General features: G+C 40.1%; 1 protein-coding gene across 1 annotated transcript in view; it reads left to right on the forward strand.

Annotated features, from left to right (window-relative positions):
- LOC124709134 (sodium channel protein para) overlaps positions 1 to 13,393 on the forward strand; it is an 878,324-nt gene that overhangs the window by 622,070 nt on the left and 242,861 nt on the right. The window contains exons 22-23 of the mRNA XM_047240797.1: positions 6,779 to 6,920; positions 6,996 to 7,120. Coding sequence (XP_047096753.1) covers positions 6,779 to 6,920; positions 6,996 to 7,120 — 267 coding nt within the window. The remainder of the gene's footprint in view (positions 1 to 6,778; positions 6,921 to 6,995; positions 7,121 to 13,393) is intronic.

Genomic DNA, 13,393 nt, shown 5'->3' on the forward strand with positions numbered 1-13,393 from the left:
TAAATCTAATCATAAAGTTTCCACTTAATCATTTAATACATCAAACCTAGAATTTAGGGCTTCACCCTGTGCTTCTAACTTTTCACTTAAAGTAGTACTTATTTCATTTCTCAAAGAGGCAATTTGAGCTGTTGAATTTACACTCTGTGCTTCTAACTTTTCACTTAGAATGGCTATATCAGCCTTTTGGTCATCCAACTTAGCACTTTGGTCATATAATCTAGCATTTAGTTCCTGTCTCAGGTCATCTAATTTAAGGCGTAGTGCTTTAATTAAATTTGCTACCTCATTCCAGTCTGGCATTTCCTTTCTTGCAGTAACTGCCATGGCTGGCTCTGAAGTTTGTTGCTGTTCTTTATCTATAATTTTATGGATGTTAGACCTACTGTTCATCTAAAGAAAATTCACCACTGAATACAATAACATAATAACAGTTTATCATACAATTGTCCCCTCAACTTTACCAACAAATTATCATTTTTTGCTCACCCGGCGTAAAGTTTTAGGCTGCGTCGGTGAGCAGGTGTAGAATTGGCACCAGTGAATAGCTCATTGAACGTTGGTTACAGCGTTGGTGTTGGCGAGCAGACGCGAAGTCAGTAACGGTGAATGGCAGCTGTTGCAGTCAGCAGTGGTGGCAGGTTAATGCATCGGCATCAGTTGGTTACTGTGTCAACATCGGTTGGGTCAACGTATTTGTGAGGACTGCTTACTTCCCTACACCAAATCTTCTTAGTCAAACTATTCTCTGCATCTTTCTTTGTTCAGTGCTTATTAACTTTTTCACTCTTTTTTCCTTTTAGGCAGAATCCAATTCTGCATAACAGTTTCTTTGTCTTGTTACTCTCGGTTGCTACAGCAACTCAATAGCTTCTTATCTCAATTTCTGTCATTAAATTCCCACTTTCTTTGGGTCCTGTCACTTGGGTCGCCAGTTTCTAACGTTTTCCAGACGACCGGAGACTGTGTGGTACAGTGGTGCAAGACTTACACGTCTCTCGCGGATGATTTACATATTGTGTGCAGCTGATCTTCTTCTCAGGACAGACGGCTGTGTCGATCTTCACAATGCTTCTTCTCTGAAGATTTTGTGCTGTTTAGGGAAATGATACTAACTACTTGCCTACTTTTGAAATGATTTCTTACTCTCAGAATATTTTTGTATCAACTTCACTATATTTTCTTCTTCACAATAAAAGAATTACACAAGTTTTACATGTGCTTTCAAGTCTTGCAAATCAACCCCGTCTGGAAAACATTAGTACTTAACATATACCATCACAGTCTCTTTTGATTTTAATAACCCTTGTCAAAACAGTTCTTGCTCCTAACAAGTGAAACGACAGAGTATATGAGTCTCTAGATAAAACATATTTCATTTGTTCCAACAGTCACTACTATTTCACTGCCAAAGAGTTGCCCGTGATTACTCCTTGTACTGGACATATGACTTCCAAGGCGTGCATGGCCAACACTTGTCAGCACCGATAGACCGCCTCAAATTTAGTCTTCTCGTAACACATGCCCATCCTGCAAACACATAAATTGTGGCACAGTAGACACAATTCCACTCTCACCCACTCATCCTTAAAATATCATGTGTTCGAGATGGTGAAATATGAGTGTATGTAGAATTTATCCCAAAATTCTCGAGGCACTACACCAGTGAGGACAGTGTACTGGTGGCAGCAGATTGTGCAGTGCTATTGGTTACTGGTGTGCAACAACAAGATGAATCTTAGTACTCTGAATGACAACCAGAAGACAGCTGAGGGCAGTTTTCAGCATAAGGTGGCAGGCAAGCTGTGACAATGGCATGCAGCATCACCATGGACTTGGCCCCTCATGGACAGGAATTGATGAGCATGCTGCCTGCATGTGAATAGTGTTGCCTGTCTGTAGCAAGGTGGCCTTTACCTGCACAGCATTGTGAGAAATGCCAGTACGTCACAGAGTTCCCTGGCAAGGCAAGCCAGGAAACTAACGGCCTCCCTGAAAGGTGAGCAATCCTACTTCATTGACATCAGATTTGTACCAATGCATGGGAGGCCGAATAATGAAATACCGTATGCATACTGAAAGATGTGGGCTTTGTAGGTTGTTTAAATAATAGATGAGGTTTGGCTGGTGAAACCTCCATATACTCAGCAAATGGAATAAAAAGGATACACTCAAGGGACAGCATACATGCCACCAACCACTTGATAGAGCCACTGTGTCTGATTTAAGATGGATCAAACTCCAGAAATAGAAAAATAGCGGAAAAGAGAAGTGTGTGTTGTCAGTTCAAGGGCTGGTTTGGAGAGTACATCGCTTCTTCAACTTGTGCTCTGCTTGCACCCCAACACCCTATATGATTTTTCTCCCACACTTCTTAATGGTTATCATAGGTGCTGCTGAGCAGAAAATGGCTTGTTGGCAACCATAACTGTGACAAACCACTTCTAGCTTGAAATATAGGCCAACTTTGGCATGTAGGCCATGGGAAAGTGTGCCAGGTATGGACTGCATAGCCAACAGTGAGAAAATTTTTTTAAATTGTCAGTGAGCTACTGCTGATAACCCCCAAAACAGATGATGGTTTGTGCATGATCTGTAACTGGAGCTCTGCATATATAAGAAAAATGAGTTCCACATCCCTTGATGCTTTATCCACTGATGCAGGCCATTTATCAACATCTGTGGATATTAAAATTTTTCAAACCTTTTTAACTTGTTTGGTATGCCACAGCTCTGATGGTAGAATTGCCGTAGACCTAAATTTTTGTCTACTGAAGTCAGACCTCTAAATTTACATTCAGCTGACTAAGAATATAGATGTAAATAAAGACCACATTTTAATACAATGTAACATATCATATTCTTGGTACATTATGAAAGTTACAAGATTTTGTCATAATTAGTGAAACAGGTTTCTGAATTTCTGTAATATTGTGAAGTCAAATAAAATCATGTTGCAAGTTGTCACAACATACTGTGTGCTATGTAAAGCTAATCATGTAGGTAATGCAATGAGTACTTGTAAATGTATTGAAAGGGAATTTTAATAGATCTGCTGATTTTGTACTGGACATTTTTTGTGTTGTATGTGATACATAAACAGGAGTCTGACCATGAAGTGAAAATTCTGCTGTATGGAGTAGCGTAGAAGGGTCTCCAGATAGTTTTGTAGCAGCTTTTGGTATCTGTGTAAGTGACCTCTCTTACTGTGTTGCTGGGGCGAAAGTCAGCTGTAGGCATGATGGAAACAGGGTACACACGTAAACCAGGAAACAGGGCATGTTGTTGTCTGTAGCCCTATCAGAAGTCAACAATATATCTACCCTTTCCAGGACGCAGCCGATCAAAGCCACTATAGTGGCACTGCATTCCAGTGGGTAATAAAGTGATTTAAAACAAAAACCATTAGCAGTATGATTTTATTGTAATGAAAAATAGATGAAAATCTGTATACTGCAACTGTAAGTAGTTATTATTGTGGAAATCAGGTGATATATTTGTGGACAATCTACATCTGTGTAGATGTCTGGGTGTAGCTCCATGCTCCTTGTGCAGTAGCTACTATTTCATCAGAAGTTTCTTTCTGGGTACTATACATCGTTATCTTGCCATAGACTGTGCTGCTTGGTATATTTGTATCCAGTGCTTCATCAACAATTCTTCTCAACTTCACGACAGATCTTATAAATGCTCCTGTCTAGAGGTAAATATTTCAAATTCCTTATTGATATGTGACACATAAATTGTTTGGGCACACGAAATATGATATCCAAGCTAATTTTTTAGGCTGAAGCTGGATGTGAGATGCCACAACATGACACTTTTGACAAGAGCAGCTCCCCAGCAGGGTAAGGATTTCACACCAAAGCAAAGGATGTACCAGTGAGGAAGATTATATAGGCACTGAAAAAATTGGGCAACAATGAAGATAGATGAAAGCTCTCTGAGACTGTAGTTTATTGAAACTAGTTCTCACACCGATGGACAATATTCTAGTACCAGTTTACTTTCATGTTTTTAAGAGGAAGAGAGTGTGAGCTGGAGCAAAAGACTACTCAGTGCTGCTGTGGTGTCTATGCCTTTGTTATGTTGCTGTTGTTGCTCTGACCTCAAATTACAAAAACTGAATTAATTAACATACACATGTAAAAGTCTTTAACATCTTGTGGTAACTGCCTTGGCAGAAAAAACATATCTGGTGTTCTACGGTTTGGAGCATGGAATGTTAGATCTCTTAGTTGGATAGGGAGACTAGAGAACTTGCCTAGGGGAACAGATAAGTTAAAGTTACATATAGTGGGAATAATTGAAGGCCTCATAATGATCAGTAAAATAAAGATGTACATAAACTGCGAAGAGCAGCATAGTGACTGGATTAGTATATTCAAGATATATGTAAGCCATGACCAACCACAATAGTACAAGTGACTACTCGCTTTGCAGATGATGAATAGATGGAAAAAAGTATAATAAAATAAGCTATTAAATACAATGATAAAGACGAAAGGTTAATTGTTATGGACGCAGAATTTGACCATTGGAGACAGTAGAGACCATTGGAGATGGAAGAGATGGAAAAATAACACAAATAGATGGAAGAGGGAAAGAAATGAAGGAGAAAGCCAGTTAGTAGAATTTTTCAATCTAACCACTGTACAAAGTTGGTTTATGGATCATGAAAAGTTTTATCTGTGGAAGGGACTTGGGGCAGTGGATTTGATGGCAAGACACCTACTTGGAAACCAGGTTTTAAACTGCAAAACATTTTCATGATCAGTTCTGACTCTGATCATAATCCAGTAGCTGTGAAGTGTAGATTAAATATGAAGAAAGTACAGGAAGGTAGACAGTTAAGGACATGGGACCTGGATAAGCTAAGACAACAAGAGAATTTCAACACTTTCACAAAGAGCATGACTGACTGACTGACTGAAATAGCAAAAGAAATACTGTAGATTATTAATGGATACCTTTGAAGAGATGAAATAGTGAAGGAGCCAAGAAACAACTAAGTAAAAATAAAGAGTGCATTATAAATTCTTGAATAATATAGAAGCTATTAAATTTAATTGATGAAATGAATAAAAATAAAAATGAAGCTGTCATAAGGGAATTCAGATGTCTCAAAATGAGATTGAAAGGAAGTGCAAAATGAGAAAGCAATATATTTAGAAGTGCAAAGCATTCATGAATATAGGAAAGATCGATCCTGCATACAGACAAATTAAAGCAAACTTGGAAGACAGTGTAAGCAGTCATATGAAAATTAAGAACTTAGGTAGATAGCCAATAGGCTGCTAGGCAAAGAAGGGAAGGCTGAAAAGTGGAAGAAAAAGGCCTATAGACACATATTTTATAATGGAAAGGAACCTGATGTCGATATTTTGGAAAGGGAAAAGGAAGATGATGAAGAGTTTATCGATGGATGCAATACTGCAATAAGAATTTGACAGATCACTATAAAACCTAAGTTGAAAGATGTCAACTGTGACAGATGACATTCACTCAGAACTATTAAGATCATCACAAAAATCACCCATCGCTGGATTGTTCCACATTGTATGCAAAATATGCAAGAAGGGTAAAATATCCTCAGACTGTGGGAAGTATGTAATAATTGACTTGGATAGAGAAGGATGACTCAGAAATGGACTATTATTGTACTTAAGGAAACATTTCGGCAGTCACCTAAAATGATTTAGAGAAATCACTGAAAACAAAATACAGGGATTAGAACATTACTCTTTCAGAATATAAGTCTATTTTCTTAACAACTATGCTGCCTTGTCCCATGTATATTCCTATACTTACTTCGTATATGCATCATCATCATACACACTAATTCTGTTCTGAATTGGTATGATCTCCCCACTCATAGTTAATCATTATTTATCATTATCATTTTGAACCATTTCCATCCTTGAGCTGATTCTAGTGGAACCAAAAGCTCCTCATAATTTTCTTCAAAGTATGACAGTACATCTTCGATACACCACTGGTATCTATTTTGCATAACAATAATGGAAATTCCTGGATGGAGCAATACATAAAATAGGGTAAAGGCAACCACTAACATATAGCTGATCGGCCTAAACCTCCACTAATCTGTTGCACTGCCTCATCTTGCCTTTCCCTTCTCTCTTATGGCACAGTACTCCTTCCCTGTCCAGATCATGTACTGTTTTCTTCCAGCACTCTTCCTCTCTTCTTTCTGCTTCCATCTGGACATTCTCCCTTTCCCTCCCTTCATTCTCCTCCTCTCTTCCCCTTTTCAACCCTTCTCCCTTTTCTCTCCCCTCCCTTTCTCCTCCTTCATCTTTGTTTTTCTCTCCTTCCTCTCCCCCTCCCCATTTTCGCACTAGTCCCCCCCCCTCTTCCCTCTTCCTACAGCTCCTTTTATTGTTCCCATTGTAACCTTTTCGTATTCTTGTGTGGCCACAAAGACATTGGTCTGCCTCTTTCCCACTATTCCTTCCTTGCATCCTTCCCTACCCCCTCCCAGCCTCCATCAGCACAAGCAATTACTTTGAGTAATCAAGTATCAACAATTAATATTGCCTTGGCAACACTAATTGTTAATTAAATAATTAGTCTTGCTGTGGCCTCGGGAGTGTGTGTGTTTTGCAGTCAATCCAATTGTGCATGTGAATAAGTGTGTTATTGCTAGAAAAAAAGCTAGTGCTCAAAAGCTAGTGGAAATGCTGTTTTCTGTTATGTGTTTGTTTGTGTGATCTACAATAATGTTTGTCTGGAACTTATTTTCACTATTTTGTTTAAGGTGACCTTAAAAATAAACTGAAGAAGGGCAAACTAATGATGAACAATGCCAAACTGATTGGGAATTCTATCAAGGAGAACCATCAAGATAACAGGATAGAAAATGAATACTATAAGCAAAGATTAGAAGAAGATGTCATAAGGTACTACAGAAAAATAAATGTGTAATATGGCATTGTGACTATACGTATGACTAACCGTATCTTGTTCTATCACAGTAATAAATCCTATGGCAGTCACAAAAACCGTCCATTTAAGGATGACAGCCATAAAGGTAGTGCTGAGACACTAGATGGAGAGGAGAAAAAAGATATTAGCAAAGAAGATCTGGAGGATGAGGGAGGTGAGTTTTTATTTTATCCTTTTACATTTATTGTATGTCTCTGCATGAGACTACTTATTGAAATACTTCTGAAATTAGTTATAGGGATGATTTCATAAATGGCAAGATGCTTCTATGGTGAGGTTTTTTACATTTTTTATGATTGTCTTGATTCAAGTAACTTATTTCATACAGACAGTAATTCTGCACTGATTTTGTATGGATTGCAATATTTGTGATCTTTTCCACTCCAGATGTAAATCTTCTGTTAAGGAGCCTATTTATTGTTTCTGAATATTTTTTTTTGGACTAATCCGTTGATTCATATCAGAACATGTTTTGAATTGTAAATGAAATACAGTCTCAGTCATTAACTTCTGACACTTTAATAAAATGAAGCTTGTTTTATGACTTAAAATTTATATTTACAAGGAGTGGAGTTAATGATAAAATACCTATGAAATGAAACTATAGCCAAATAAAGATAAGAAAAACTTCTACTTACAAAGTGATAGCAGATACAGATATAACTTTTATTTACTTAGCCAACAAAAAAGAGAAGATGGTAGGAATAAATGAGATTTTTAAGTATTTAGGTAGGTCTGTCACACTATGGTGAAGACAAAAGTGCATAAATAGTGAAATATTAAAGTAGATTATATTTGATAAATTAAGATGTTAGAAGTGATAGAGAAGGCATCTGACTACTCAAATGCAAGAAAAAGGCATGCTAACAATAGAAAACCGCAACAGTGAAAAATAAAAAAGAAGAAATTCCACCAGAAATGTTGGTTCACTGCACAGCTGCTACAGGCACAATATTTCAGTATTTCACTGCCAACCTGGGTTGCAAATATATTCTGTCAAGCCAAAGAGCTATTGACTCATTTTAACACAACAAAATAATGTAATTCTTGTGAAAGTAGTACCCTGACCAGGAATACATTACCAACTTCTTTATTTATGTTTATGATATTCTGAGATCTAGAAATCAATGATAAAATGTAGTCAGTCAGAGTGAGATCAGCATCTCGGACAGCCCATTTGATATATTTGCCGACATACAGCTGAAGTTCAAGTCGTTATGACAAATATAACCACAAAACTGCCATTGAGTGTTAACTGAGGAACCTGAAATGTAAATCAGAGTTTGGCCTGTAGCATGCATTTGTCACCTGCCACCTGTTTGGTCTCAGCTTACATAATCCTGTTGTGTCATTGTCTAACTGTTTCTTGATAAAGATCACTGATGATCCTACAGGTTATTGCCTTAAAACAATAATTGTTATTATCATCATTTTTCTCATTTCCTCTTTCTGTATTTTCCTATCCTGTGTTCCATCTCTCCAGTGTCATCACTTCTTTTATACAATTTAACAGTTATGTATGTTCCTTTTTTTTTTTTTTTGACTTCTTGTGTTTCCAGTTCTTATTACTCTTGCCATTGTCACTCATGTTGTAACCTGCTGATTCCCCTTTTTTGGATCCAAGTATCATAATTACATGTTGCAATGGGAGGAGTTAAGGTTATCAATTACCATATTGTTGTGGCATTGAATGATAGACAAGCACATAAACAAAACTGAAATTGTAAGTGAAATTTCTGATAGTACCGGAGTAACAAAAACACATACATACATGTGTGTATGTTAGTTTAGAAGAATGTTGCCGGAAACTTAGCTGCAAAGTCATTATTGTTTATCTACCATTCAATACTTTAACCATATGATTTACCACTTCCATTGTGTATATTCCACTTACACTCTAATATTGTACTATTTACTTCTGGAATAGTCATGTTTTTCCAAATCTGTCAAGTCTTTTATTACATAAAACACTTATCAGTTGTGGAAGTTACCATGCAAAACTATTTATTTGTATGGATCTATGGCATTTCCATGTTACATGATTATATTTTTACTCCGAAAAAGTTATGCAGTATAGAGTCAAAAGCTAGACTTCATCATATTCATCACAGTTACTTGATTCAAACTATATTGCCTCCAATTTACTCACCGTGAGCAAGCACACACAAATGATAATGTTCACACAGTTGTTCAGAGCACTCTGGAACTTTTTCAAAAAGAAATGTTCTTTTAATTAATGGAAAATCCGGGATGGAATAATGACAATATTATGAAAATGATAGATTGCCACTCACTATATAGCAGAGATGTTGAGCTGCAGATAGACACAACAAAAAGACTGCCAAACAAGCCTTCTTCCGAATTAGACACACACACACACACACACACACACACACACACACACACCACCACCACCACCACCACTGTCTCTGCCTGCCGAGCCCAGATTGTGAGCATCATGGGAGAAGCAGTCTTAGTGGTGGGGGTAAGTAGGAGCCTGGGTCAGGGAGGGGGAAGGATAGCAGGGTAGAAGGGTGACAGTAAAGTGCTGCTTGTGGGAACATACGGGGGTGAGATGGAGAGAGGGTAGGGCAGATAGGTGCAGTCAGGAGGTTAGGCTAAATGAGTGGGGTGGGGGTGGAAAGGAAGAGAAGTAAAAAGATTGTGGACGAATTGATGGAATAAAGGGCTCTGTAGTGCTGGAGTGCGAACAGGACAGGGCATATGTGGGTAAGAGAAATGACCATCAGAGGTTGAGGCCAGGAGGGTCACGGGAATGTGGGAGTATTGCAGGCAAAATTCCCACCTGTGCAGTTCAGAAAAGCTGGTTTTGGTAAGAAGGATCCAGATGGAACAGGCTGTGAAGTAGTGATTAAGATGAAGAACATTGTATTGGGCATCTTGCTCACCAACTGGGTGGTCCAGTTGTTTTTTAGCCACGGTTTGTCAGTAGCTACTCATGTGGACAGAGAGTTTGTTGGTTGTCATGTCCACATAGAACACAGCTCAGTGGTTGCAGCTTAGCTTGTAGATCACATGACTGATGTTACAGGTAGCCCTGTTGTTGATGGGATAGGTGATGCTTGTGACCAGACAGGAGTAGGTGGTGGTGGAAGGATCTGTGGGACAGGTCTCGCAACTACGTCTGTTACAGGGATGTCAGGCATGAGGCAAAGAAATGGGGGACACAGGTTGTATAGGGATGGATGAGGTATTGCGTATGTTTGTTGGGTGGCAGAATCAACTATGAGATGGTTGGGAAGGAGAGTGGGTAAGACATTCCTCATTTTAGGGCAACACGAGAGGTAGTCGAAACCCTGGCAGGATGAGAGGTAGTTGGAACCCTGGCAGGGAATGTGATTCGGTTGCTCCAGTCTTCAGTTGTACTGAATCACAAGCAGCCAGACGGTGAGACTTTGTAATGTGGGTGGTGGTTGGAGAGATAAGGCAAGTGAGATCTTATGCCTTATAATCCTTATACCTTATAATCTAAGCTGCTGAAAAACACTCCACCACTGTTGTTTTCACCTGCAAGGATTACCTGGCAGAAGGACTGTGCCAGCTGTCAGATTCATCCACCTACAAACCCTGCTACTGTGATCCCATTCCTAAAATCTATCTGGGTGGTGGTTGGAGAGATAAGGCAAGTGAGATCTTATGCCTTATAATCCTTATACCTTATAATCTAAGCTGCTGAAAAACACTCCACCACTGTTCTTTTCACCTGCAAGGATTACCTGGCAGAAGGACTGTGCCAGCTGTCAGATTCATCTACCTACAAACCCTGCTACTGTGACCCCATTCCTAAAATCTATCTGGGTGGTGGTTGGAGAGATAAGGCAAGTGAGATCTTATGCCTTATAATCCTTATAATCTAAGCTGCTGAAAAACACTCCACCACTGTTGTTTTCACCTGCAAGGATTACCTGGCAGAAGGACTGTGCCAGCTGTCAGATTCATCCACCTACAAACCCTGCTACTGTGACCCCATTCCTAAAATCTATCACGATCTCTTAGACCCATCCCATAAACTCTCCTTAGAGTCTCTCTCTCTCTCTCTCTCTCTCTCTCTCTCTCTCTCGCTCTCTCTCCTCATCCCTATCTGACCCTGCACTCCTACCTTCTACATGCTTATGCTTCCTGAAGTCCATAAATCTCACCACCCAGGATGCCATATTGTCACCAGTTACTGTCCCCCCTCAGAGAGTCTCTGCTCTTATAGACCAACACCTTCAACCTATTACCCACAACCTATCCTCGTATATAAAAGATGCCAACCATTTCCTCCACCAATTCTGCACAGTTCATGTTCCTTTAGCACATGGTGCCCTGTTCGTTATTTTTGATGCCACTTTCCTCCACACTAACATCCCTAATGCCCATGGTGTTGGCACTATTTAACACTAACTTTCCCAATGCCCGAAGGGTTCCAAATCTCCAACCCCATTCCTGGTCACCATGATGAACTGTATCCTCACCCACAATTACTTATCCTTTGAAGGCCTCACCTAGAAACAAATTTGTGATACATGAGTGGGAACCCATATGGCACCATCCTATGCCACCCTATTCATGGGCCATCTAGAGGAACCCTTTCTAACCACTCAGAATCACAAGCCCCTCACCTGGTTCAATTTATTGATTACAGATTCATGATCTGGATCAGGGTGAGGACGCCCTATTCATGTTCCTCCTGAACTCCATTCACTATGCCTGATCCTCTTCAACTCACCAAGCCACCTTCCTCGATGTTGGCCTCTACCTCAAAGATGTCTACATCTGTACCTCTACCCCTATCAAACATACCAACCATCAGCAATACCTCAACTTCAACAGCTCCTACCCATTCCATACAAAGAAGTCCCTTCCATACAGACTAGCCACTCATGGCTGTCATATCTAAAGTGATGAGCTGTCACTCTCAAACTATATCATGGGTCTCACTGAGGACTTCACAGACCATAGTTACCCTCTCAAACTTGTAAAAGTCCCACCGTCCAGCCCGCAGAGGAGCATTCCCTTCATCGTCCAGCCCGCAGAGGAACATTCCCTTCATGACTCAAGACTGAAGAAACTGAATCACATTTGCTGCCAAAGTTGCAACTACCTCTCATTGTGCCCTGGGATGAGGAATGTCTTACCCATTATCCTTCCCACCTCTCCCATGGTGGATTCCACCACCCACTGAACCTACACAATATCCTTGTCCATCCCTACAAAACTCCTTGTCTCCTATGTCATATCCCTATAACTGACCTACATGCAAGACCTGTCTCATACATCATTCCACCACCACCACCTACTCCCATCCGATCACAAGTACCACCTATCCCATCAAAGACAGGGTTGCCTGTGATGCCAATCATGGGCTTTACAAGCTAAGTTGCGACCACTGTGCTGCATTCTATGTGATCATGACAACTAACAAGCTCTCTGTCTGCATGAGTGCTTACCGACAAGCTGTGGTCTAAAAACAACTGGACCAACCAATTGGGGAGCATGCTGCCCAACACAAAGTTTCCATTTTAATAACTACTTCACAGCCTGTGCCATCTGCATCCTTCCTAACAAAACCAGCTTTTTTGAATTGCACGTGGGAACCCTCCCTGCAATATATCCTACATTTGTGCAACCCTCCTGGCTTCAATCTTCATTAGTCATTGTCCTTTACCCAGCTATCCCCTGTCCTGCTCCAACTCCAACACTGCACAGCCCTCTGTTCCACCAATGCACCCATAGTCTTTTTGTTTCTCTCTTTTCCTGCCCCCACCTCACATGCCCTCCTCCTAACCTTGCGACTGCACCTAGCTGCCCTAGCCTCTCTCGACCGCATCCCTGTATGCTTACACAAGCAGCACTTACTGTTCCCCACCCCAGTCCTGCTATACCTGCCCCCTTGCCACACCAGCCTCCTCCTTATCCCCCTCTACAAGATTGCTCCTCCTATCACGCGCAGCTGCTTGCAGTCTGGCCTTGACAGCCAGATAGTGCTCAAGTGTGTGTGTGTGTGTGTGTGTGTGTGTGTGTGTGTGTGAGTTGAGTTTGCATGAGCGTGTGTATCTTGACTAATTTGGAAGAATGCCTTTTTGTCCAAAAGCTTACTTGTTTGACAGTCGTTTTGTTGTTCCTATCTGTGTGAAGGGAAAGCAGAAAGGTGAAAGGAGTATAAAGAGGGTCTATACAAGGGAGATGTGGAAATGGAAGAGGATGTAAATGAAGATGTGAAGGGTGATATGATCCTGTGAGAAGAATTTCACAAAACACTGAAAAGTCAAAACGAGGAGTAGACAACATTCCATTAGAACTGCTGGTAGCCCGAAGAGAGGCAGACATGACAAAACTCTTCCATCTGGTGAGCAAGATGTATGAGACAGGCGAAATACCTTCAGACTTCAAGAATAATATAATGATTCCAATTCCAAAGAAA

Source organism: Schistocerca piceifrons, chromosome 7 (assembly GCF_021461385.2).
Source record: "Schistocerca piceifrons isolate TAMUIC-IGC-003096 chromosome 7, iqSchPice1.1, whole genome shotgun sequence".
In the NCBI taxonomy this organism is placed as follows: Eukaryota; Metazoa; Arthropoda; class Insecta; order Orthoptera; family Acrididae; genus Schistocerca; species Schistocerca piceifrons.